The 27009-nt window shown below is 45.2% G+C and overlaps 1 protein-coding gene across 1 annotated transcript in view; it reads right to left on the bottom strand.

The window, feature by feature from the left end:
* The window catches only part of LOC8035278 (methanethiol oxidase), a 99271-nt gene extending 72747 nt beyond the window's left edge, over window positions 1-26524 (bottom strand). The window contains exon 1 of the mRNA XM_040222981.2: window positions 26469-26524. Within this exon, the coding sequence (XP_040078915.2) occupies window positions 26469-26511 (43 nt within the window). The 5' untranslated portion in view covers window positions 26512-26524. The remainder of the gene's footprint in view (window positions 1-26468) is intronic.
* Between the last annotated feature and the right edge of the window lie 485 nt (window positions 26525-27009).

Below are 27009 nucleotides of genomic sequence, written 5' to 3'. Positions count from 1 at the left end.
GCGCGTTGGTAATGATGTAACTTTCAAAAGAGTTTTATACATAAAGAAAGGGGTTGTGTCAACACATCTTTCACGTGTTGTCCCGCGTCCCCTGTCTTTGTGTATAATTATAGGGTTCCGCGTTTTCGGTTTCTATTTTTTTCAAAATTCGGCGTACTTTTTTCGGTGTTTATTTTAAAATTCAATTTCCGGTTTTTTTCGGCGTATATTTATGCCCACAAATTTTTATCGGCGTTTTTCGGTGAACATACGATAAACACCAACGGTCACCGGATCAGATGATTCTTGTAGCTCTGATATTTGTGATCATTCAAAGAATAACGGCACAGATACATTGAAAAAGAAATGGACACTTTATTTGGCAAACGCGTGCAACTGTAAAAGAAACTAGAAAAAAAAAACAGAAGTACAGACAAGTAAGATATAAAGGCTATTTCCAAGAAAAAAAAAGGAACTTCACCGTCTGTACATCAGGATTACGTGATCTTATTATAGTACACACACATGTACATTCTCAAGTTCTCCTCGTTGATCCGCACTCTTTCTTCCCTGTAAATATGACCCTGAGCTTCAAGAATGCCCTCACAACGCTAACACTGGACACTGGCAGGCTGAGGATATGAAGAGCTGCCTGAGCAAAATCGGCCAATCAACCAATTGTGACCACCAAAAGAGACACGGTCCGACGTTTTGAAGCACAACATGACATGCAGAGCTTGCATCAAGTCAGTCTTCCTTACAACGAATTAAAAAAACACGCTCGTATATGGGGAGTCATGGGGCATTTCAGACTTCACGTTCCGATCGATGATGCGGCACATTCAAACCAAAACGTAGTGACGGCATCCGTGTATCCCATAAATTCGGGCACATTTCGATAGACACTGTCGTTCCACTTTTTCGCCACGGCTCTGTGGTACGACTGGAAGGTCCAAAGTGAGCTTTTCCGGTTAAAACTGAATTTTAGAAAATGAATGCGACGTATTTTTATCGGTTTAAATCGAAAATGCTGAGCCTAAAAACTGACCTTTTTCGGTTAAAACCGAAATTCTGAAAATGGATTCGGCGTACTTTTATCGGTTTTTATCGGTTTAAACCGAAAACGCCGAACCCTATGTATAAAACTCTTTATCTTTATTTAGTGCTTGTTTTTCTGGTTATAAGCGAAAACAACAGAGTCAGGATAGAAGTATAGTCAGAATATAATCTGATAAAGTATTCGAATTTATTTCGTAGGCCTCATTGTACCACGCATTATGGTGTAGAGCTTTTTGTCAAATGTTTCGTCACATACTAGCCAACGCACAAGTATCCTGTGGTAATCTCAAAATCTGAAATTTATTATAAGGATCAGAAAGAAATGGTTGTCTAGCTGAACTCGGCATAGGGTTCCGTCTTATTGATAAATACTGAAAAGTCTGAATATTAACCTTCAAACTAATTCTATAAAAAAAAAATTCACGGGAAGAAATTTTGTATTACAACTTTACTTTGTTTTCAACGGGAACACCGCCCACACTGAACCGTCCGCGAGGCTGCTTCTTCGGACTCCTTGTCGCGTTTCTTTTATTGGTACGCGATTCACGCGTATGCTCCATTGGAGGTAAGGGAATCCTATGCCCTTTCTTCTTCAACGTAAGTCCTGATAAGCTTCGATTTTTTTGCGAGTCAGCCTGATCAACCTCCAGAGCGCCGTCTAGCTAGCTCGAGCTTTCATTGCTTGGAGCGCGTTTCCAAGCGTTGGTGCTGCCTAGAGTCACTAAATAAACTACGCTTTCAGAGTACCGCATTCCTTTTTTTTTTTTTTTGGCACATTGCCAACAATACAGTCGCTCTATTCAACAATATTCTCGTTCGCTGCGGCATCATTGGATAGCGGCAGTCACGTGAGTCGCTATCATCATCATCGCCTTTTTTCAACGCCACCATCTTGGGTCCAGCGACCCTCTGCCTGCTGCTGTTTACTGTTTACTGCGCGCGCACGCTGAAGTCGTTCGCTCAACACGCGCGTTTTCCGCGTTACGTCGAGGTATGAACAACACGACCTTGATTCGTTGCCACAGCTGCGGCTGCGGCAGCTGGCGCAGGCGACGGCTACAGCTCTGCTTGGCTCAGCTACAGACACTCCTCCATCTGCGCGTGGACCCAAGATGGCGGCGCCTGACGCGCTTCAGACGCGTAGTTCGGGCGTTTCGGTATACTCTGGAAAGCGTACGCCTAGCTCATAGGTTTGGTAGGGTTTCGTGTTTTCGGGGTTTATTTTTTCTAGAATAGACCGATCTCACTAACCTTTTGGCACATGCGTGAGGCAGCCATAAGTTTAGTTCAGAGGGGGCAGACAGGAGTGCACGAGACGGCTCGTGCCGTTCCGTGCTCCACACGCGCAGAGCTCTAGCGAGATTGTCGCACGCGCAGAACGACTATAGTCGGATGCAACCTGAAAACAATCTTTTAGCTCCACCCACAAGCGCAGTGCGCCCATCTGAAGTGCCTCCGCCGTCGAGAAAGTAGTTCGCTAGCAACGTTGTTTTTTCTTCCTCCAAGAAACGTGTCTTAAACTACTACATTATTTATTTAATTCATTCAGGACATTTAAATAAGTTAGAATACGTTTTTGTCAACGAAATAGCTGTTTAGTAAAGAAAGAAAGTCATGTCCAATGTACCGTCTTCCCAATTCATTTTCTGTCCAAGATACTGTCTAACATACCGTCTTCCAGCGCCTTCGATTGAGGGAAAGCCGTTGGGAAAAGCGAAGCACTTATAGTTCCTGCAAATAATAAATATTTAGTGATTTACTTAGTTTTGTGGGCTTTGCGCACGAAATGTATGCCTTTATTTTGTTGAATGAATAGAAAACAAGAATAATTATACTTTTCGGGTTTTGACAAATCGGCACCCTCCCAAGTCATCGACACCACCACCGCGCCCCGCTCTCCTTGTCTTCCGTCATGGATCCCACTGAGGTGACATCGGAAAGCGATTCCCCTGATTCTTCTTGGACGAAACAGCCTGGTGCAGCCTTACCGGCGACACCAAAGCGGTTCTTCAAAAAGCACAATTCAACGAAGCCGACGACGTCCGGCGTAGCTTCTCACCTCTCAGCAGTGCTAAGCCTCGCGCCCACTTCGAAATTTTCGTTGGCGATAGCGTCGCTGGATTCTCACGTTGTCGCGCAAAAACTGCTGCAAACGCAAGCCGATACCATTAAGATTTCGTGGCGTAACCTCGGGCACGTAAAACACGGTGCAAAAAAGCAGAATAATTGTCACGAGAAACTAGCGTCGCGTTGCTAAGGCCAGCAGCCATGTTGAGCTTTTTTTTTTTTTTCAAAAGGATCGCGATTGGTCCACGGAATCGTGACGTCAAGAAAACGATTGGCTGGCGTTTCTCGGCGTAGGATTACATTTTCCTCTGAGAGGCATTTCCGGTTTTTTCTTAGCTTGCAACCGACTATAGTTCCCTCGATGCATTGTGGCAGCGGTGGCGTAGTCAAGCTTGCTGGTGAAATCGGTCAATTTGTGGATGCTTTTTCGGTGTTTACTTTGTCCCGCAGATTTGGAGTACTCCTGTGACAACTTCTGGTGTCGATCAAAAACATGTTATTGTTGTTGTTGTTTTTAAATTACATTAAAGAAAATGAAGCATGTCATTCCCCAACCTCCGCGGAACATTTGCGTGACCCGAATAATCGAAAGACATCCCTGTACCGGCGAGGAAGAGAAACGAGATGTGGGGATCCAGATCAAAAACCAGCCGCGCGGACAGTTCATTGGAGGCTGTGTTTTGTGCCAAAATAAAACTGTAGATAAAAATTTCTTTCCCGCAAAGGTTTTTTTTTTTATTTTTTTATTTTTATTCACGGAACGATTTTGATAAAATCGACTTGAGCGTTAATTTTTGTGGTTTATCAAAATTTGCCAAAAAAGCCTAAACCATAGTCTTGTGTCGTGCGATGTGGGCACAGAGTTAAATGAAGATTCTGGTACCCCTACTTAGGCGGGAGATATCGCAACCATGTGTTTCTACTATTTATACGTGCGTTTAAACAAAGAACCAACACTCAATGAGCTGGTGTGCAGCGAGTGCTCCCTCTCTGCCCCCCCCCCCCCCCCTTTTTTTTTTATCTTGCCGCCGCCCGCCCCCCCCCCCCCCCCCCGTTGGTGGCTCTTCTGGATTCGCCCCTGGATATGATTGATCAGGCCACCAAATAAAGTTGGCGTAGTCCAATTTTGATCGGACGAAAGAAAGTTCTAGGCATTTAGTTTAACACAACGGGGAGTGAGGTATAAAATTACGCTTTATGTATCCTAAAAGTAAAGATCTGCAAGCACATAGCCACGATATTGTCAATATAAGTATTCCAAGTTAGGTCTTCAGAAAATGTCACAACTCAATATTTGTAAGTTGATACTTTTCCGAGAATCAGTGTTAGTAAGGTGTAGTTACGTACAGTAGGATATCGCTAACCAGGAATGTCAAAAGTTTGCTCTTAATTATACTGACCTTCAGAACATTTAGATCCTGCTGTAGTAGTAATGAGTCTTCAGGGTTAGTGATGCGACGGTAAATTACGCAATCATCCGCGAAAAGCCTAATAGATGATGTTATCTGGTGAGGAAGATCGTTAATATATATAAGAAAGAAACGCGGATTGAGAAAGCTGCCCTGGGGGACGCCTGACAGCACAGGAAGGCTTGGTGATCTGGCATGCCCAAGGTGAACAGCTTGCTTTCGGTCAATTAAGAATTCAGCTATCCAGAGTATAATAGATGGATGGATGTTAAGTTCACAAAATTTGTATAGGAGTCGCTGGTGAGGGACCGTGTCAAATGCTTTAGAGAAATCGATGAAGATGGCATCAGTGGGTTTAGACGAATGAAAGTTATTATGCAAATCGGTTACCAACTCAAAAAGCTGGGTTTCACATGAATGTCCCGACTTGAAACCATGTTGGTTGTTACATATCAATTTATTTTCTGACAAATAGTTCATGATGTGGGAGTAGACGACATGTTCAAAAATTTTGCATGCCACACTTCTCATCGATATACTGTAGGTCTCTAATTTGAGTAGTCCTACCTGTTTCCTGCCTGTTTCCGGATTTAAGAATGGGTAAAACTTTCCTTGTTGGAATAGCCGACGGAAAAGGTAAGATGATACGTGCTCAGTTATTTTTAGAAGTTTAGGGCAAATATTGTCGCCGCCAGGGACTGCGCTGCGAGAGAGTTTTTCGATTGCATTCATGATACCATTCCGGTCAAAGAAAACAGCTAGGTTCGCAATAAATGTTAAGTTGTCTACAGATTGGATCGCAGGGTACTGGTAGGTCTTCTACGGAGAACACGGACGGAAAATGGTTGTTAAAGACGGTAACTGATTCTAGGTTTGTTAATACTTCGTTGAGATCGTTGCTCTGCTTAGGGAGAGGGTCCTCTTTCTTTGGACATATTGTTTTTTTCAAAATTTTCTAGAATTGGTTAACAGTCAATTTAGCAGGTCTTGCTGCTAAATTGTTCTTCGCATATTTTTTTTTTTGCTATTTTTGATTTTTTTTAAACAGTTCAAGTACTTATTTATATCAACTACAATTATTATTATTTTTTTTTTAGCTTTGGCAAAGAAACGCTCCTTTTTATTTTCTGTGTGTATTCGTAAACCAGGGTTGATCTGCATTCGTTTTTAACACAATTTTAGGCGCATATCGAGACTCCAACTGCTTAAGGCTGCGGTCCCACGGCAGCCATCTTGAACAAGGCGTTAGTTCAACCAATAGATGGCGACACGCACCCGTGGGGTGGCCGAAACATTGGTTCACAGTGGGATGGCTCGAGCACCATCACGTTCCCCTCGTGGCCTTGCTCGCGCCGCTGCCAGCTGTGCTCAGCTAGCTCAAGTACCTCAAGTAGCGTGGCCCAGCAAACGGATGTATGCGAGAATGTCAGGCTGAGTATAAATTGTTCTCTGATATAGGGAGATGCGGTTCAGCGGGTGTAACGGGCTTTCGCAATAAATCTTACCAAGAAGGAATCAAATGTTGATTGACATGTCAATATTCTATCAATGAAAATTTCCTCTGCAGGAATGCACGCTCAGTACACTCAATCTTCCAAGACACCAGTGGAAGCGGACGTCAACTAAACTGCTTCGGGATTTACGGTGCTTACCTCACCATTTTAATGACGACTAAAATAACGTCACGAACTATTGTGTTTCACGGGGTCCGCAAGATGGTGTAAAGGTTGTTACGATATAGTTCCCAGAAGCTTTCTGGAAAGACTCGAAGTCTTCATTGAGTCCAACGCCATCATGAACAGTTACTGAAATCGATGCACAATTCAGTCGGTGGGTGGCGAAACGTATCCGCATCTGCGGATTCATGGTCGATGCGTACTCTAAGTGGCTGGAAGTTTACACGATGCCTGCCACGACGTCCAAACACGTCATTGACGTTCTACGGTCTCTTTTACCTACTTTTGCCCTACCGAAAATACTTTTCTCTGATAACGCGCCAAATCTTGCTTCAAATAAAAAAAACAAGTTAAAAAAAAAAACAAAAAAATAAACGGCATTAGGCATCACATTCGTGCTCCATGCCATCCTGCAACTAACGGGCAAGCAGAACAGATGGCGTGGGAACGAAAAAAAGCCCTTTTGAAGCTTACGGAAGAAGCAGTTCAGTGAAGAATCGCCAGGTTCTTGTTCCAGCAGCACGCGACGGTCTTATATTACACGATAAAAACACCCACCGAAGCAATATTCGGCGGACGAAGAGCCACACCCCTCGATCTGATGATACTATGGCCTACGAACGAAGATCGAGAGATTCCCATATCGGGAGTAATCGCAGTTTATTCGGTCGGACAACTCGTCTACGTGTGGAATTTCAGCGGAAGTCGGGCCTTCCATGTAAAACTTCTGTAGAAAAGGCTCTATGTTGATTGACCAGATTGTGTCATCCCTCTGAATACTTTGGATATCAATGCCCTTGAGTGTAAATATAACTAAATCACAAAACTCTCATTGTGTATTGTGTAACTGCCTTTGTATTTGGCAGTAGAAGCTATGGTGGTGATTCGGACCTTTCACACCAGGCTCCTTTTTCTTATCTTTCGCCTCATACTCCTTTGCGGTTTAAGTATGCTTCAAGAATCATTTGGAACGGGGACAATTTACGTCAACGAGGCCATTTGTTCCAAGTAGTCAATCAGGGAATGCTGCTAGAAATCCGTCCTTCATATTAACGAGTAAGCCGCAGTTCTGCACAGTGCAGTTTTCCTGTTCCACGTACAGTTGTAAAGGAGCATCCTCATTGATTCTACCATATTCTGCTACGGGAGAAGAAAGTCTTTGGGTACACGATAGTTGAAACACGTCTGGCACTGTACGTTGTGGTTCAACACCCCCTAATGTCGTCGTCCTTATAGAGTCTCATCATTTAATCATTACCTCGTCACCTCATATTGCTCTTCATCAACAGTAAGTATACAATAGGCTACCGCCATATTACAATCCAAGAATTGAAAAATTGAGTCGTTCAGTTCTTCAACAAACTTATTATTTATATGATGTTATTACGTTACATTACCTCGACACGATCGACACGTCCATCGTCGATCTTCAAATACTTATACCTGTATATAAATTAGACGCACAAGGGGGGGGGGGGGGGGGAGTCGGTGGCCGAGTGCATGGTCTAGCGCACACCAGCTCGGAGCACTGCAGAACCCTCCCCGCCCCTGCCCGTTTCGATCAGTAAGAGCATCGTACCGGCGTGCGGTCGTGTATCCCTACTGCGTGGTGCACGTTAAAGACCCCAGGTTTGCGGTTGTACGGCACTGGCTAAATTGCTCATCTACAGCTGAGACACCAAACGCCCAATGAGACGGACTAACTTCCGGCTGAATAAACATACACACAACAATTTGCAATTAGACGCATAAATACAAAGAACACAGCGTGCCGCCTCTTTTCTTTGGATACATTTTTTAAACCAGCGATAGATCGCGCGTTCTCTCTTTTGAGACGGTTAGAACGGTCGCACATAAAACCCGCGTTTCTCCTACCCGGCCGCTCCTCCTCTCATTGGGTGTAGTTGGTTATAACTAAATAAGCTATAATAATGGTGTATTGCTTATATTTATTTTCAGTTTCAGTCAGGGAAAAGGAGTTTCGCGGGAACTAGAGCCAATAAATGAGCTGCGTTTAGAGTATCGGCACTCTCTTCCCGGACAGTGTTGTGAACGCCGCCATTTTGGTCTTGTGCTGAGCAAACGCAACTGCCGATCGTCATGATTGAAAAGTGCGACTTCCTCAGCATTAGATCTTGTGTCAGGAAGCTGATGCAATATTGCTTTGCTCTGTCGATGACTGTTTAAACATTTGTGGAGGACGGAAAAGCGTTTTCTGTGATTTTAGATAAAGCTTCAGATAACTGGCAACCATGATTTTAAGCCACAATATGCCCAAGTGTCGTTACTCTGAAGCGGAGCTTATTTAATGACACTATTCATGCCCTTGTTCAAGGAGCTTGTAATACATGAAGGCGCCACGACGTAAGCCCCGTGGGTTCCACAAGCCACTACCTTTTTGATGCCTGCTTCTTCCTCATTGTTCCCGCTAGTGCCACTAAATTAGCTACGCTTCAGAGTAGCGACACTTGGCCATATTGCGGCTTGGCACACGTAGAAAAATAAACGTCCGTGGGTCGTCGCAACCGCGACGCTGTCGGCCATGCTGATTTGATCGTAAGAAGTGCGTAAGACAGCTTCGGAGCTGTCGTAGGATTTCGTCGTAACCTGCGCAAAACTTACAAAAATTTCGTTTCGTGATTACGAATTTGTTCTTAAGTTATGTCTTACGCACATTTTTGGCGTAAGATCGTTTCGTGAATCTGGCCTCTGCGCTTTCGTAAGTCTGAAAAGATACGACAGACGCAGACGACGTTGCGAGCAGACGACGTTGCAAAGGAGCAGACGACGCTCAAGGCTCTGTTATACTCCGACGTAACGCGCGCGCAAGCGAACGCTGGCCGAAGTCGGCTACGTCACGTCAGTCACGCCGCGCGCGTCAAAAATTCGACCTCTCTATACTCCGGCGGCCCTGGCGACTCCCGCGGCGCGCGTCAGTGGGTCGTCAGCGCGGCGCATGCGCAGAATATGGCTACGAGGGCGCGCTTCCTGCGAGAGTGCGCCATTTCCGGTTCTTTTTCGTTTCGAGTAGCAGACGAGAATTCTCGCGCTTCTTGAGCGCCAAGTTCGAGCGATGGCGTGGACGTACCTTGCCCGACGAAAACTCGCGCTTGCACTGTTGGTGCACCGCCTGCGCCGCAAGCGTAGGTGGTAAATGTTTATACGCTACATCTTTGACAAGCGCACGGTCTACGGTACTCAAGCTTCCTCGTGTCGTAGAAACACAGGTGAGGACGAATTCCCTCGATCAGCTTCTCGACCCCCGACCGAGTCCGATTCTTCGAACATGGCGCCACACGAAGTGCTCCCGTCGTCTGCTATTGCTCGTATTCGCCGCGCTTCCCGCGCGAGGGCTGCCGAGAGCCAGCGCGTGATGCATCCTGGTCCGGCGTCGCTGGCGCGGCCGGCGCGGAATACGGCATGCTCCATTTTGGCGTCGAGGTGGTCAGGCTGCGTCGAACGCCGCCGGTCGCGTCGGTTACGCCACGACGCCGGAGTATAGAGTGTCGGGTTTTCGCCGACGTGACGTCGCTGTGACGCGCTCGCGCGCGCGCACGCGTTACGTCGGAGTATAACAGAGCCTTCAGATAGGGGGTTCGCGACCAGCCAATCAGGGCTCTGCGTTCTGACTTCACCGCTACCCCCTGCGCAAGAAGCAGACGAACTTGCCCTCCGCATTGATTTCAATCATATCGAATAATGAACACATTATATCACGCTACGCTTGTGTAATTATTTGTTTTAGATTTATAAACCTGACCCAGTACTTAAACCATTCATTTATCGATAGTAAATCTTGCAATATATTTTTTAAATGTGAAGGTAAAAAGACACGGAGATTGATGATGATACAGACGCCAACGCCGCCCTCGGAAATTTTTTGAACACTAGAAATCAGCAGTTTGTCTGCCATCCGCCAGGTAGCGCAACAAAACACCCAAACAGTTTTTAATTGTTCTAAAATTAGCTAAGCTCCACACCTATTAAAAAACCAAAGCAAGATCATTTTGAAAACTTAATACATCGCAATGTATATCTATTCCAAACAATAAATGTTATTAGATGCCAATAAATCTGTTTGATGTCCAGAAAAGATATGCGTCAAAAACAGGTAAGTTTGAAGGGCTCCTGGAGCGGTATGACTTTGAAAATTAAAAAACTCCATCGTCCACCTCTTGGGCAACCATTGTAGGTCTAAATGTTATAAAAGATTTTATCATAGATTAATTATTTCCTAAGTGGCATTTGAAGTACCACGACTCGAAGCACAAAAAAGTGGTATGTTTGATATAAAATATCTAAACAAAAAAATTTTACACAACATTAATTTTTTTTCTGCATATTACTAATTATAAGCACTACATCTGTAGCTAATTTCATTGTCCTAGCGCTTGTCATTAAAAACATATTTGTGCTGAAAAATGTGAATTTTAGGGCAATTTTTGGAGGGATGAAAAAAAACAAAGTACTGCAAATACCAAAAAAGTGTACCGTCACATTCTGCTCCGACATCTTCTTAACAAAACTGCTATATTGGAACCGTGTTATCTTTAATGGATCGTTCATAAAACATGAACTAGCGGAGCAAGTGAGGGTCCGCGCCATCATATTCGCAACGCTACAAATGCGCATGAGCAGTATAAACCAATACACACATAGTATCAAATGAAAAAGGATTGCATTGCCTTTCAAATGACATCAATCCCACAAAACAGGATTTAAAAGGAGATGAGTAATGACCTGCCAAAAAGTACCTAAATTGCCACATTCAGTGGGACCGTGGCCTTAAACTCGTCTTTTAGTAATGTCCAGTTCGACTCCACCGATCTTTCATTAAAATGGTGTTCGTATTCTGAAGCAAAGCGCTCAAAGGCCTCGTTTAGGGCAGATTCGTTAACCTTGCTGTATACATTAATGAATTTCAGACTTTTCTTTCTTGTTAATAATGGCAGAGACATTTAAACGAAAACCGCGTTATGATCGCTGATTTTGTCAAGAATACGAACTGACCGCACATCATCCGAACTCGGGGTGAAAACAAGGACCAAAAACAGAATTTATTATTGCGGGTTCCTTTACAAGTTGAGCGAGAACAAAGCTATGCATCAGGTTAATCAAATTTGACACTTCTGCGCCAACCGCACAGGAGGTAAGACTAATCCCCTCTCTCCAATTTACACCCGCAGGTAATGAAATCCCCGCCAAAAATTATGGTACTAGTGTTCGTTGCAACTCAAGAAGGTAGGGCGAGGGAAAGGAAGGCCGGGGAGGAGGAAGCAGACGGAACGCTAAAAAGAGAAGGGGGTTTCTCCTTCTGTTCTCTAGCGTTCCGTCTGCTTCCTCCTCCCCGGCCTTGTTTTCCCTCGCCCTACCTTCTTGAGTTGCAACGGACTATACCGGGAAATAAAGAAAAAAACGTGCTCCATGCAAACGTAGTTTATCAACAAAAGTATTGTCACGGCCACTTTATCGTTGGCGCCTGTTATCGTGGCGATAACAGGCGCCAACGATAACTGGCGAAGAGGGGTGATCTAAGGATGAACACAAAAAAAAAGCCGTGAAAGCTATACGCTAAAATTTAATGTGTACGGGTGAGTTGTACAGTCAGGGGGATATCATATAGGCTGCTGATCGTCACGGTATGCGAGATAATTAGCTAAGATTTGTTAATTATATTTAAATAATGCAAATAAACATACGGTTTCAATAAAACTTGCCGACAGTCATCGAAAAGCACTAAATTCATCATTTTTACAGAGACTTGAAGCGCGTGTGAAGCGCGTGTGAAGCGCGGTAGTGCGCTAAGCAGAGCTAAAGTTGCAACGTGTATAATAGGCGCAACGCTGGCGGCGGCAGAACGCGGACCGAGAGCAGCGCGATTTCTGCCGTCGCGGCGCTCGTGCCGCTCAACCGCTGGTGCTGGCCAGAGCGCCGCGACGGCAGAAATCGCGCCACTCTAGGGCCAAAATCGCTGCATGCGCCGCGACGGAAAATCCGCGCCAGCGCATTTTGGCACGCCCAGCCTTGTGCTTGCTGTTACACGAGCGGTAACGTTGGCGCATCATCTTGCTTGCCACGCGCTCCAAGTCTTTCTAATATTTAGTGATTCAGTGTTGCTAATGAGACTAATACCCCTGTTATACCCCTGTTACACGGGCACACTTAACCGCGGTTAACTCAGCTTTAACTGCGGTTACGTGGCAGCACAGATGCCGCACTATACCCTCGGACAGCTATTTCAAAAGAAGTGAAGAGAGCGCGTGCACTGCTTTGATGGGTGCTCAAGATGCTCAAGCGCACGTTCGCCCATAGCTCTGACTGCATCGCCGCAGAATGTTGTCGGCAAGTATTGTGCGCTAATTGTGGTTTAGCGTAACTGCAGTTAAGTGTGCCCGTGTAACAGGGGTATTACACGGGCACACTTAACCGCGGTTAACTCAGCTTAACTGCTGTTACGCGGCACCACAGATACCGCACTATACTCTCTGACAGCTATTTCATAAGAAGTGAAGAGCGCGTGCGCACTGCTTCGGTAGATGCTCAAGATGCTCAAGCGCACGTTCGCCCATAGCCTTGACTACATAGCCGCAGAATGTTGTCCGCAAGTATTGTGCGCTATCTGTGGCTTAGCGTAACTGCAGTTAAGTGTGACCGTGTAATACCCTTGCTACACGGGCACATTTAACTGCAGTTATGCTAAGCAACAGATAGCGCACAATACTTGCGGACAACATTCTGCGGCTATGCAGTCAAAGCTATGGGCTAACGTGCGCTCGAGCATCTTGAGCATCTATCGAAGCAGTGCGCTCGCGCTCTTCACTTCTTCTGATATAGCTGTCAGAGAGTATAGTGAGGTATCTGTGGTTCCGCGAAACAGCAGTTAAGTTGAGTTAACCGCGGTTAACTGTGCCCGTGTAACAGGGGTATAAGCGACAGTCTAATCTGAATTATAAGTTCATCACTAAACAAAAAAGTTAGTTACAAAAAAAGACTGCACCTACCGTATTAGTGTCTTTCCCGCATAAAAAAAAACAGCCTGTATAAATCTTAAAAAGCACTTTGTGTGCTGCCTACAAATACGAACTAAAAAAGGCGGTGAAATAATGTGCCAGTTTGCTTATTAAACAGACTACTATTTCAAAAGTCGATTTTGAGACATGACTACGAGATAGGACGCAGCTGTAGGGTGAAACATCTTGCAGATAGCATTGAGTCGTCGCTTGACTACGTTTCGATTAGGATGTAACCAAAGTAAAAAAAAAAAAAAAAAAAAAAAAGAGTATTTTTTTTAGTTAAGTAAATTAGTTTTATTTTATTTAAATCAAACTAATTTTCTTGAAATATCCGTAGCTAGAAAAAAGTGACTTTTTAACTCTATATGTATTTTTTAATATGTCAGATTGATTGATCAATTTCGGGACTTATAACAATGTGGAAGAAAGAAGTACTGGAAAGTACAGTTTATTGAACACATTTTTATTGATACTAGAACAAAAATCTCTGAAATTTTCTGGTTAATTAAAAAGCTTTTTTTTTACTTTTTTTTCACGTTCTGATTTGATTGCAACATGCCATATTATATACTTTTCTAGTGTTCGTTTCTTTTTTTTTTTTTTTTTCGTTCCGATTTTGTTGCAATATGACGTTGCGTAGCTGACGAACGAGGTGGAATGTAGAATTCCAGCTCCACCCTCCGATTTGCTCAGAAGAGCATATCGTTTTGCTAGTGTTCAGCCGTTCGATGGTTCGTAGATAAGAATATAAAGCAAATTTTAAGGTTATGATGATAACCTTGAAATGCAAGCCGTTCACCCTCGTTGGTGATATTGATAACGGCCGTTAAAACCTGTTTGCTCTCCTGACGTCTAACTCCTGGTTAGCTCAGTTGGTAGAGCGCTCCACTGGAAATGGATAGGACCCCGGTTCAATACCAGGACAAGGCGGATTTTTTCAGTCGCGCACCAGGTGCTCCCATTAAGTTATCACTGCAAGGTGTGCTATTTCTGCATGGCATGTGGAGGGTATGAAAACGTCTACGTGCCATTACTCAAGATGCAGCTATCAAATGCCGAGAGCTTACCCAGATAGCTGAGCTGCCAGAACCAGCCGGTATTTCATGCTTTAAGCCTCTAGACAGCGTCGTCGGTGCCGCAAATTTCAAAATGGCGGCGCCCTTAAAAAAATGGGTCTACAGCTCTGCTTGGAGATTTTAGTTTGTCCCCCTTTCCCCTCTCACTTGCGCCCATAGGCGCCGACTACCGAGCCCCATCCGAAATTTCCAGGGAAAGGAAGAGCCCCCCCCCCTCCCCCCCACACACACACTCTCCCCCCCCCCTCCCCCCCCCCCCCCCCCCCCCCCCCAAAAAAAAAGCAACAAAAAAAGCACCGAACGCTTATTATTCGCCCAAATGTAGCGCTAGATATCCAAACCAGACGCCAAAGTTTCAGTACCAACTGTTATCATATTCAGAATTTGTAAGCGATTTTCTAAAAATATCAGTCGGAAAATGGCGGCCGATGAACCTCATCATACGCGGAGCTCTATGGCGCCAGTTACCACAAACGGTCAGAAACGGCCCCATTTTCCCATCGAAAATTTCCGAAGATCACTTATGATTTTTTAATAAGATAACGACTAGTTCTGTAACTTTGACATCTGGTTCGAACATTCGGGCGGAAAATCAGCGTTCAATAATGCAATTCATTTTTTTCTTTGCCGTAAAAAACAAAAAAAATTAAATTATTTTGAGGGACTTTTTGTGCACTCGCCTTATATGTGCGCCATGGCGGCTGCATGCGCAAATCGACAGGTGTCACCCATGAATCAGAAGGAAGAGCAACGAGAAAAGGAACTGCCAACACTTCGTAAACACTAATATACGAGAAATGCTGAAAAGCTCAATTTCAGGCGAAAAAAAAAAAAGCAATAAAAAAGAAAATTCGTTTCCAGAGGGCAGAAGATACTTTGCCAAACAAAATGAACAGCGAAATGCGAAAAAAGAGAAAAAACAAACAAAAGGACTGAAAAAAAAAAAAATCGCCCGCTCACTTGCAGCGACAGCAGCGAAATGCCTTTTTTTGACGAAAGCGGGGCAAATGCGCCTTAAGGCATAGTCCCGGCGGCTCGTAAGGAAAAAACATTAAACAAAAATTACGGGAAGATTTACTGGTGGATTTTTGGGGAGCGCGTTAGCATGACCTTTCGAAACGCCGCACACGCCCCCTTTGAGGAAACGCCTACGCTGACCTTTGCACTTTCCTCTTTTGGCTTTCCCTTTTGCGTCCTTTATTTCTCGCTGCCTCTTTTTGGCCTCGTTACGGGGTCACTGTTAGCGTTTACCGGAAAGGGACATGTATGGCTTTTCTTAAAGGAGTGATGCAACAATTTTTGTACTTGGCGCAAATACCGCTTAAAACGGATCCCTAACGTTAATGACCTATGAAACACACGTTCGTTTTTCACCCCGCGCAATAGAAGTTCCAGAAAAAAATTAAAGAAAAACGAGCAGCGTTCACCCCCTCAACTCGCAGGCAAAACAAGGGGCCACGTGATCTGGAGCCGATTATATGCCGCCAGTGTTGATCATAGCCACGCGCTGGGGTTGGCAAAGCGCAGGACACGCGCTGAGTTCCAGACATTGTTATGGCTCGGCTGTTGTCGTCGTTGCAGCGATTGGACACGGGTCACTACCCGAATGCTTCTCGAGCTAGCAATTGTCACGAGCCCAAGTCGAGTGCCCACGCAATGCTCGGGTCCAATCTATGAACCTCATTCAAATATCGTCACTTGGGTGTACTGCGATCCCCGAGTTACGTCATCAAATTTTGCAAAGGAGAGATTGAATGAAAATGATCGTTTTTGTCCTTGAAATTACACCGCAACAAAGGAGTTTCTTGGCCAGTGGCGTTGCGTGTGAGTATCCTTGAGTCCCAGGTGTGCCAGTAAGCTCGTGTAGAGAGAAAAACATTCCAATTGAATATCGTTGCACAGCTCCTTTAAGGGTCATGATAACGTACACTCTAAAAAAACGGTATCACCTTACACCCTTTTGTCCCATATAATACACCCCAAAACTTCAATTCGACGTAGAGCGCCCTATAGTCGAACAGACGGCCCCAAAATTTTATGATGGGCTTCATAACGGTGCGATATAACTTATTAAACAGCTAAAGTACGCATCAAAGACCACATAAAGAAAACACAGAGTTTTTGCAGTAGGGCCAAGAAAACCCAATTTTTTTTTTTTCTTGTAGTCAGTAACATGTACATTAGCTATTTCAATAAGTTGTACCACACGGCTATCAAGTCCCTCGTAAAATTTGGGGCCGTCTGTTCGACTATAGGGCACTGTACGTCGAATTGAAGTTTTGGGGTGTATTATATGGGACAAAAGGGTGTAAGGTGATACCCTTTTACACCCCTTTTTTTAGAGTGTATTCCCAAAGAGTACACCAATGTATATTACTGTAATTTTTTCTTTGCCCTCTTTTCTCTACTCTGCCTGTCAGAGTATACGTGGACGCCCTTGGATACGGTCCTCCGTGTCACTCGGTGGAAAGAACCACATCCATATAACTCGTGGAAGGAACCGCATTCATATCACACGCATTCATCGTTTTAACTGCACACACACATCACAGTCCAAGCACCACTACGACGGCAGGGCGGCAACTGGACACGCCCGCATACCCGCGCGCCGCGACGCAATACTTTCTAGATAACGGAGCCACAGTACTGGATGAGATGGCGTCATTAAAGAAGGCCGACGCTGGGCACAGATTGGACACGACGATTGCGTCAACGTTCGGCTGAAACTTGACTCGAAGCCGAGCGCTGACTCGCTTCCAATCTCTGTCCAGCATTCGCCTTTTCTGATTACGCCATCTCATTCAGCACCACGGCTTTGCTGTCAGGAGGAGTTGCACGACGCTTCCTCCTCTCGGGCTCAGCGCCGGCTGTGCGTGTGACTTTGCCAAAAACGAAAGGGCTCGTTTTGAAGAAAACTCGGCGGTGTCTGTCAGTTTGTCAGCGCCGGGGAGAGAGGGAGAGGTTGACGCGTGCTGACGTCAGCGTTTCGGACCAATGAAAGCGACGCACGCGTCACCCTCTTTCTTTCCTTCTCCCTCTCTCCCCGGCAGTCACAAACGAAATACACCCCAGGGTTTTCGTCAAAACGAGCGTTCTAATGCTAACACATTAAAAAAAACGAACATAAAAGGCGAAAGAACATCTATATATTGTCGGCGATGTGTTGTTCTATGGCGGCAAAAAGGCGGCAACATATGAAAACGCCACCAGACGCGATCGAGAAGGCGAAGAAGCTTTAGCAACCGTCAACCGCGGACTCAGAGGCGCCTGGCCGGGTTACCGAGCGCCAGCCTGCACCTCCACGGTAGCTCTCGACTTGGGTGTTGTCTCAACTTTATGAGGAATGACGAGGTGATTTGTTAGGGGATAGCCAAACCACCATCAAGCAAGCCTCGAGTTCTTCTTGTTTTTAACAATTTTTTTTTTTTTTTTTTTTGTCTTTCATGTCTTTAATACTCTCACTGTCTTCGTGCCCCTCAACTTCGATATTCGAGACACGAAGAAGTAAAATGGAACTTCGCATGACGCATGTTAAAACTGTTCCAGCAATATCACAAACAAAACGAGAGTAATTGCTACTTTAGTACTACATCGGAGTAATATGCACAAAGTAATGTTTGCAACCAAAACCGACAAGATGACAAAACTAAATTAAGCGTACTCGTATTCGGCTACTCCTGTATCTAGAGCTTGATTTCTTATTGCCATGTTGCACTGCATAATAACTTATTTCGAGTAATTATCTGCCAGACGAAATCGCATTTGTAACATGGTAATGCCCCCCCCCCCCCCCCGGCCCTCTTCAGGATATTTAGAACTTTCCGTCTATGCTTGCACCTTTGCATTATTTCCAATATGGTCATAAGAACCTTAAAATAGTCGTTTATCCTTGCTGGTGTTAGAGTGGTGGCAGCTGTTAAAACTCGTTTGGTCTACTGACATCTAACTCCTGGTTTGCTCAGTTGGTAGAGCGTTCCACTGCTGTGTTTGTACTTTGTTTCCCTGTTCCCCTTCTCCAGAGATTATTATCGCAGATTGGAAGCCTCAAACGATAGACAAACGGTAAATAAAAAAAGAAAAATACTTCCGGGGTTATTTTGGTGCAAACCTTTCATTTAAATCACTATAGTAAAACTGGTCCGACTTAAATCATATTGAATTTTTATTCTCCACCCTGGCGAGAAACCATTCGAAAATTGAACGAAAATCGGAAACGCGAAAGTCGTTTCATGCTATTTTCAAAACATTTCACGCAAACCACTTTTTTTTTTTTTGCGCATCGCAAATATTAAGGAAGGTTTCTTTTTTTTTTTTTTTTTTTCTTTTTAGCGAAGAATTTGTGTGCCGTTTTTTATGAGAAAATTCTCATGAACGAGCGTCATGAATGAGTGTTGTGAACGAACGCCGTGAAACGAACGTCATGGACGAGCGTTCTGAACGAACGTCATGAACGAACGACATGAACGAGCGTTATACGACGTTAAGGCTATATAAGAAAATTAAGTAAAAAAGTATAAAAGTTTAAAAGTTTAAAAAATAAAAATATAAATATAATATAATAAAAAATAGGTGTATGCGGTCTCTGCGAGACAGATTCTCTGATCTATGGTCTTTGCACGCATAATCAAGCTGGTGTTGTTGTTTTCTTATTCTTTTAATGGTGTGGACATACATTTTAAAATTTAAATTCTGCTCTTCTTCTTTTTTTTTTTTTCGGGGGGGGGGGGGGGGGGGGGGGGGGTTATGCGAGGTCCTACTCACGCTATAGCGTGAATGGGGCCTTTGTGCCGGGATCGGCAGCCTGCTGGTCCAGCGATCTATTTTGAGCCGGCTAACCTCAGCCTGAGGCTGGCAAGCTTCCTTTAATTAAATACACCCGCTTAGTTTGGCACGGCTCCGCAAAAATCACCCATGAGTGCCCGCTCACCCAACTCAGTTCTCTCCACCCTCAGGCGAGAAATAAGCAGAGTCAGGGAGTTCGTAAGTGGGGTTCCGTGTTTTCAATGTACAACGGGCTTTTTCGTTTAGAATTTGCTTAAAATTAAGAGAAAAAAAAAACTTGCATTAGGGTTGCTTTTTTGGTCTTCTTTTGTCCCAGGGCCAAGTTTGTGACCATAGCGACAACTAGAAAAGAGCCGAAATGTATCAATTTGACTAAAACCTTTCATTCGCTTTAAAAAATATACATATTTTTGGTGGCATAATGCATTGGGAGAATCGACGATTGACTTCAATGTGGTCTAACCGTGTAGAATTTTTTATACAAAAAAATAATTGTAGTGGACACTACGGGGCGAGAAATGTCGCTCTTGTACCTTTCAACCGAAACTATAGTCACGCATAGAGCGCCAGTGACGTCGAATCCTCTTCCCTCTGCTGGCACCGCAAGCGAAGCCGGCTGATAACGCCGCTCTTTGCGCACTTTTAAGTTGCTATCGCACTGCTAATTCGTAAAAAAAAAAGGCAGGGATTTCTTTTTCTTTTTAAATTTTATAATGTATGAAATGCATTACAGAGAATTGGTTAGGGAATTGGTGTGTCACGTGACATATAATTAACCGCTAAATTTAGAGGAGAAACTGAATGGTTGTATAATTCACGGGAAGACCGCTTTAGAATCCATTAAGACAATGAGCAATTTCGGTGAAAATCACTCTCTTCTGTATCAAGTTTGTGAAGAACTCGCTTATTTTAATGAGACCCTTTCCAAAATTCAGTCTGACCACTTCGACAGCTATAATCACCTAGGTGTGTATCATCTGTACATGCTAATGGCGGCCTTTTGACGGCTGGTGAAGGAAGAATTTGACGACAGGCACCGATGCGGAGCCTGAGCCTCTAGGCGTTAGTTCGCTGTATTGCTGTTCAATGCCACAGTGACGAGGCTTCTAAGCTTGTATGCGCTACGCTTTGAAAAGTGTAATGTAAATCCTGGGAATGCTCGTTTCATACTAAGTGTAAAACGGAGTATTATAACTATTAAAAAAATTGGGGTGTGTGTATGGTTATAAAGCCTCAAGTTAGCCTGCCTAAATGGGCGATGATTCGCAACCACTAGCCTGGGGCCTTTAACGTGCACCACGCAGTAGGGATACACGACCGCACGACGATGCTCATCCAGATCGAAACGGGCAGGGGTGGGGATTGAACACAGGATCCGTGGGTTCTGTAGAGCGAGCTTTTGCTCCACGTGCTCCCAATCTGGTGTGCGCTAGTCCACTCAAGGGGTATTCACACGAGGGAGAAATCCCGGGGATTTCTCCCCGGCACGCGCGCATCACGAGATGAATACGCGAGGCTTTTGCACATCGCAAAGCCTGACGTTTTCGTCGTGGGATGCGCGTGCCGGGGAGAAATCCCCGGGATTTCTCCCTCGTGTGAATACCCCTTCAGCCACCGATCCCTCTTGTTCTCCGGAAGACTGCTTCAATGCAGTCACCCCGAGCTCTCATGATTGTGCTATTAGCTGCAGTCTCAGCTTAAAGGCCGACGACCAGTTCGCGCTTTCCACTTCCCCTCCACTTCCTCCTCTCCCCCCTCCTAACCTGTCTACCGTTAGCTGTTTTCTTTTCCCCTATGGTGAGGAGGATCTTCTGCCTTGCAGAATCTCGAGTCTGGTTGTCGGCCTTTAAAGGAGCGATGCAACAATTTTTGTACTTTGCGCAAATACCGCTTAAAACGGATCCCTAACGTTAATGACTTATGAAACACGCGTTCGTTTTTCACCCCACGCAATAGAAGTCCCAGAAAAAAATTAAAGACAAACGAGCAGCGTTCACCCCCTCAACTCGCAGCTAGTACAAGCGGCCACGTGATCTGAAGCCGATTATATGCCGCCAGTGTTGATCATAGCCACGCGCTGGGGTTGGCAAAGCGCAGGACACGCGCTGAGTTCCAGACATTGTTATGGCTCGGCTGTTGTCGTCGTTGCAGCGATTGGACACGGGTCACTACCCGAGGTAGCGATTATCCCGAGCCCAAGTCGAGTGCCCACGCAATGCTCGGGACCAATCTATGAACCGCATTCAAACATCGTCACTTGGGTGTACTGCGATCCCCACGGTACGTCACCAAATTTTGCGAAGGAGAGATTGAATGAAAATGATCGCTTTTGTCCTTGAAATTACACCGCAACAAAGGAGTTTCTTGGCCAGTGGCGTTGCGTGCGAGTATCCTTGAGTCCCAGGTGTGCCAGTAAGCTCGTGTCAAGTGAAAAACATTTCAATTGAATATCGTTGCACAGCTCCTTTAAGGGTGAACGAAGTATAGCCACTAAAGCGGATTCAAGCAAGGGTATCCACCTGACCCCTTCGACAAAACGTGATGCCAAGAAATACATTCATCGCCTGCGTGACAGTCTGTACTACGACGCGTGGCTCGACAGCATCCTCGAAAACAGCTATACTTCACTATCGTCTCCGACTTGAGTACACTGGTAGCTTACTTTACCGGACCTGACAGGTGGAGACACCGAGTTGCACGTGCGGCCATCCCGTGGAAGATGTTAAAAACATCATTATGGACTGCCCTACATACGATCGGTGACGAAGTCGATTACGGGTTGGGCTAAGCCCGCATACTGGACAATAGCTCCTTTTCTTTGGCCAAAGTTCTAGGCCTTTGGCATGACTTTAAAAAATGTAGAAGCGAGCATCAACCTTGCTACGTGATTTTTAATAGCATTTTAAAATAGCGGCTATATATTAAATAATATAACTAAAAAAACTTTTTTTAATTCTTAGATGTTTAGTATGATGTTAATTCACTTTTGTATATCACTAGTCTTATTATTGTAATTTACAGTACATATGTCTTTATCATGTAAAACCCCTTTGTGTATTCTTATGAATTCTAGAAGTATCTGTATATTTCAAATCATTTTTTATTATGTCGACATTTTATAATTGTTCTTCATACACCATTCATACTGTTCATTCCTCGAGTTTAAAGTAGCCGGTTCCAGAATAACGGAACGATTTCTTCATCTCATCAAATAAACATTGAATTGAATTCAAGTTCGTTTTTAGACTGCGTACGGTCGGTCAGCCTTTGAGTTGTGGCGACACTGATTTACGCTGTAGGTGAGAAATTTAGTGAGTTAGCGTGTATCACGCAATAGTAGAGAGTTTTAGTACTCGCGGCGAGAAGTTGTCGCCGCCTGGTGGAATTTTTTCGAAACCCAGAGTGAGGACACTTCAACTTCCTCTGCTGGTGCAAGCACGTGAAATGCAAAGAATATGTGCACCATAAAAATAAAAAGGTAGGACGTGCTTACACTAGGTAGGACGTGCACTTCCCATAGTGAGGGAAACAGATGCCTCTAGCGAGCTTCTCATCGCGAATAGATATCGTGCGCTACAGAAATCGGGCCCAACGGGCGCCTGCTCAATTCATGATTCGAAAGGACGGCACGAGCTCCCATGCTAGAAAGGCGTCGCTCTAAAATACGGTCTACTAAAAGTCGTTAGTGATACACGACCACGCGTCGGTACGACGGTCATCCAGATCGGAACGGGCAAGGGTGAAGAAAGCTCAGGAACCCAGTGCTCTGCCATGTTCTGCATCGCTAGCTTTCCCTCCGCGTGCTCCGAGCTTCGGTGCGCTAACATACTCGGCCATCGATCCTCCCATGTGGTTGAGACAAAATATCAGATTGTGTCAAAGCTTACTCAGTTTTTATCGAATACATCACCGTCATCGCCGTGTCCTATTCAAAGCGCAACGGCAATCCTGAGATCGCCATTCCTCGGCCGCGCAGTTTCCATATGAGCCGACGGAAGCCAAGAGCGCGTCTCTCGCACTGGGCCAGCCCAACCGTCCCCTTGAGAGAACTATAAACGCACTCCGCCGAATCAATAATTAGGGGCTCCGCTCCGATCAATGCGGAGAGCCATTGAGCATTCAAGGCTCATCCGTCTTGATTAGTTGCCGCTCTAAATGGGACGTATAATTTAAGCTCGACGTCCGGCGACATCACACGCCTTTCGCCACAGAATTCCCGGGAGGAGCAGCGCGAGTGTATGCAATGACCTTCGTAGATTTTCGCTGGGCGCGGAAAAGTGTCAGGTAACAGAGAAACGGGCCACTCAAGCGAACTAAATTAGCATTTTTGTTTGCCTTTCGCATCGGTATGACCTGCCCACCCTTTGTGATTGTATGTAACAGTGGAAGAGAGTGGAGTTCTCACTCTGTTATTTTTGTTAAAACAGAAATCCCCCAACCAGTTCCCAACCTTCTAGATGTAACAGAGATGTTTGCTTATTTTGTTTATTTCGAATTGGAGAGAGAGAGGGCGGCCAGAAGACGTTGAAGGCCTCCGTTGCGTGGCAGGCCCTGGAGTTTGACAAAATTAATCAAAAGAGAAAATGACAAAAAGGGAGAAGGGGAAAAAAATGCCTGAAATCAGTAGACACCGCCGACGAGATGAGAGCAACGAGCCACCCCCGAAATATGCAGAGAACAGAGAAAGCATAGCACTTTGCATATAATTGCGGACTCCACAAATGACGCCCATCTACACAGCCACAATTCATGCACCTTTTTCTACGTTTTTGCACCGGGATGGCAGTAAGAAGTCATCTGTTAGCGATTTATACAGCTTCACCTTATAGAGATCGTATGCCGTGTTGGCCACGTCTCCTCTGGAACGGAGCACCGAAGTTTCAAACGGAGTTTCCATACAAATCCATTGCAGACTACAAATCACTGCAGAAGCACCTTTACTGATTGGCAGAGTGCAAAATAAGACGTGTGTGCGCCATAATCTTGTGCTTGCTGGAGCCTGCCTAAATTGTCGTTATCGCCAAGGTGTCGGCTACAGGGACGACCATCCCATGCTCCTCGGCACTAATGCTATCGTATCACTGCAGTGTAGTGGAATGAATCTTCCAATTTTCGGCGCCTGTCCTCATTTTGAGCTCGAGGTTCTAATTTAAAAACGTTTCTCTCTTCGTTAATTTGACGATACGCACATTCGTACACCTATGTGGTTCATAACTGTTATATAGCGCGCCGTGAATTCCGCTGCAAACTGTCACTTGACTGTCCTCTTCCAGTAGATACGATGCCACAGAAACGGAAACGCAGGAGTAGCCGCTTACGTATACGTTCAGCAAAGCATTGGGCATGCGCAGGATCTTGAACGTTTTAAAAAGCGCCTACTGCGCGTGCCTGTCCACACCCATGTCGCAAGGTTTCTGCACCGCATACGGAGCGACAGCGCACTGCAGCATGCGAAATCTACAGCCTATACAGTGTACGAACACTTGCGCAAGCTCTACAAGCTTGCGCAAATGTTTGTACAGGTTTACGTTCGTGCGCGCAGTGACACACCCTCTTTGCACCGTCTCTGACGCATGCACGGACGCGGCAATTTGTGGTCACTGTATTAGAAGGGGCGTGACACCAGTTTGCGGTTTAGACGTTCGCAACAGGAGTGTTTTCTCGACCCGACTATACGTAGTTTTGCATGTTAATCAGCAGCCGCGGTGTGTTTTCTTTAGAGGAAGAAAGAGGGCGTTTTCCGTAACGTTTGATGTCCTCTGTTTGGAGGAAGCTGGCGATATCTCAAATATGTTGAGCAGGGAAATCGATTTTGTGAGCATTTTTGCGCTCAGTCACGAAGAAATTACGGTACGAAACATTAAGTTTCAAACTTGGAATTTACGCGCGTGTTTTCTCCTTCGACAACCAGCTCGTTGTTACTAACCTCTCTTTCTTTTTTGTCTGAAATACTTCTATTTTAGCTGTTCAATCTTCAACAAAAATTCGGTCATTATCACTCCGATATTGAAGAAACAAAAATGGGCGGAAGCCGCAATTTTCAAAGTTCTGCCTAACGCCAACCTGCGTACAAATACTCTCACGTTGTTTTATAGAGGCTACGATATTAGGCTGTGGCACGGGGGTGCGGTGGGGGTGGGGGGAAGGGTTTAGCGTTGGGCCGGCGAGTAGCTGAAGAGGAACCCTTGATTTAGGATTGGACTAAGGGCGCTGAGAGGCTTTGTGATCGCGCTCAGTTGCTTCTAGAAAGAGAATAAACTGAGGGCAGGCTATTAACTTTTGTTTTATATGAAATGCGGTAGAATTTATTACCCTGGAGCATGCAATCGTCTTTCGTCTGGACGGTCGCGATTTGGTTTGGACTGGGTTCGTGAGTCCGATGAGCGGTTCCCACAGTGCTTTTTCCCTCTGTTCGTTCGCTCGTTACGTTCACTTTCCCTCTAACAAGAGGGAAACAGATGCTGGAAAGCCTTCTGGCACGCTTCCAATGACGCGCCGCGGGGACGGAGGGAATCGAGCGGCCGTGGCCATACGCGACAACGTAAGTCCGGGGCCCAGCCACGACGCCGATTGCGCGAAATCGCCGACACCCGGCCGGGAGGAAAGATTGGCTCTTCGAAGACAACAGTACGCGGACCGCGGCGATCGAGGGAAACTGGGGTGGCTGCATCCGAAACTGCCTATGCCCGCGAAAACAGACTGGCTGTCCGAAGACAACAGTATGCGAACCGCTGCAAGGTTGTAATTTCCATCTTTCGCTAAGTCGGAACCACCTGCGCTAAATGATAACGTATTTTGTCAAGAACCGGCGTAACAACAGCAGCGATTTCGGCATCGTTTCTTTTTTCCGTGAATGGTCAAAGGTGGGAACTAGAATGCCGGAAATCTAGAGAGAACTTTTCTGCTGGTGTTATGCAAGTAACTTTATCTATAGCTTCTTCGCGATTGATCAAACTGTTACATGCCCACTGCTTTTTTTTCTTTCTTTTTTTTTTTTTTTTTCTTTCAGTGTGGTTCAAATTTAGATGGAACTAATTAAGTTTTTAAAAGTCTACTTTTATTTTCCTACGAAATATGGGCGCAAACAGGGATTACGTGGTGGTTTGACAGCAGCTTGTCCTGTTTGATATCTTACGTCTGTGTTCAGTGCAATGCATGCAATGGAATGAATGTGCTATGAAACAGCCAGTACTTTCGTGGAAACGCGGGGCTTTACATAAAATCATCATCATCATCAGAGACGCGAAAAAACATCCACTTGCCATGTTGCCATGGGCACAATCACCCCTAAGTACACCACTGGACAGAGGGGCCAATCGGTAATTATTTTCATGTATACATCGCCCTCTGCGGGCCTGCTGCGATTTGTGACCTCATGTGCGTGATCAGTGCCAGGCAGGGTCTCACCTGACATGGTGTGACGATTACTGCGATGACCCGGGGTAGTCATGATCGTAACTTCTTCATCGGAACCACACGGGTGAAAAGCAAGTTGAAAGGAGCCACTTGGAAGACAAGCACCTTAGACGTTAATGGGCGTCATCGGCGCAGGACGGGTCGCTTTCTAACGGAACGCTCCCAGGAGACGACCGCGCACTCCGCGCCGTCATTCATCATTACCGAGAGTGAAGGTGACAGTCAGTGTAGCAGTACGGGACTATAGGCGTTTCGAGGAGACTTGCCATACCTAGGCATAAGACAGACATGCGTTGAGAAACGTTTCTTTGTGGGATAATTTCGACCTTTCGCTTGCTTGGGGAGCTGGTGACATGCAGTAATGCGTTTGACTTTTAAGGATGTCGTGACCAGGGGGGTATAGACGAGAGCAGAGTCCGCGCGCGTACACACGGTAGCTCGCAGGAGGTAAAAAGAAACAAAATGAATTCGACAAAATAAGTTTACTAACGCAGTCTTTTCTTTTTTTGCTTTACCGTTTATACACCACGAA

This window comes from Ixodes scapularis, unplaced genomic scaffold, assembly GCF_016920785.2.
Source record: "Ixodes scapularis isolate PalLabHiFi unplaced genomic scaffold, ASM1692078v2 PGA_scaffold0__279_contigs__length_252992795, whole genome shotgun sequence".
NCBI classification, from domain to species: Eukaryota; Metazoa; Arthropoda; class Arachnida; order Ixodida; family Ixodidae; genus Ixodes; species Ixodes scapularis.
The sequence above is the reverse complement of the archived record's forward strand: the minus strand, read 5'-3'. Positions and strand labels throughout refer to the sequence as shown.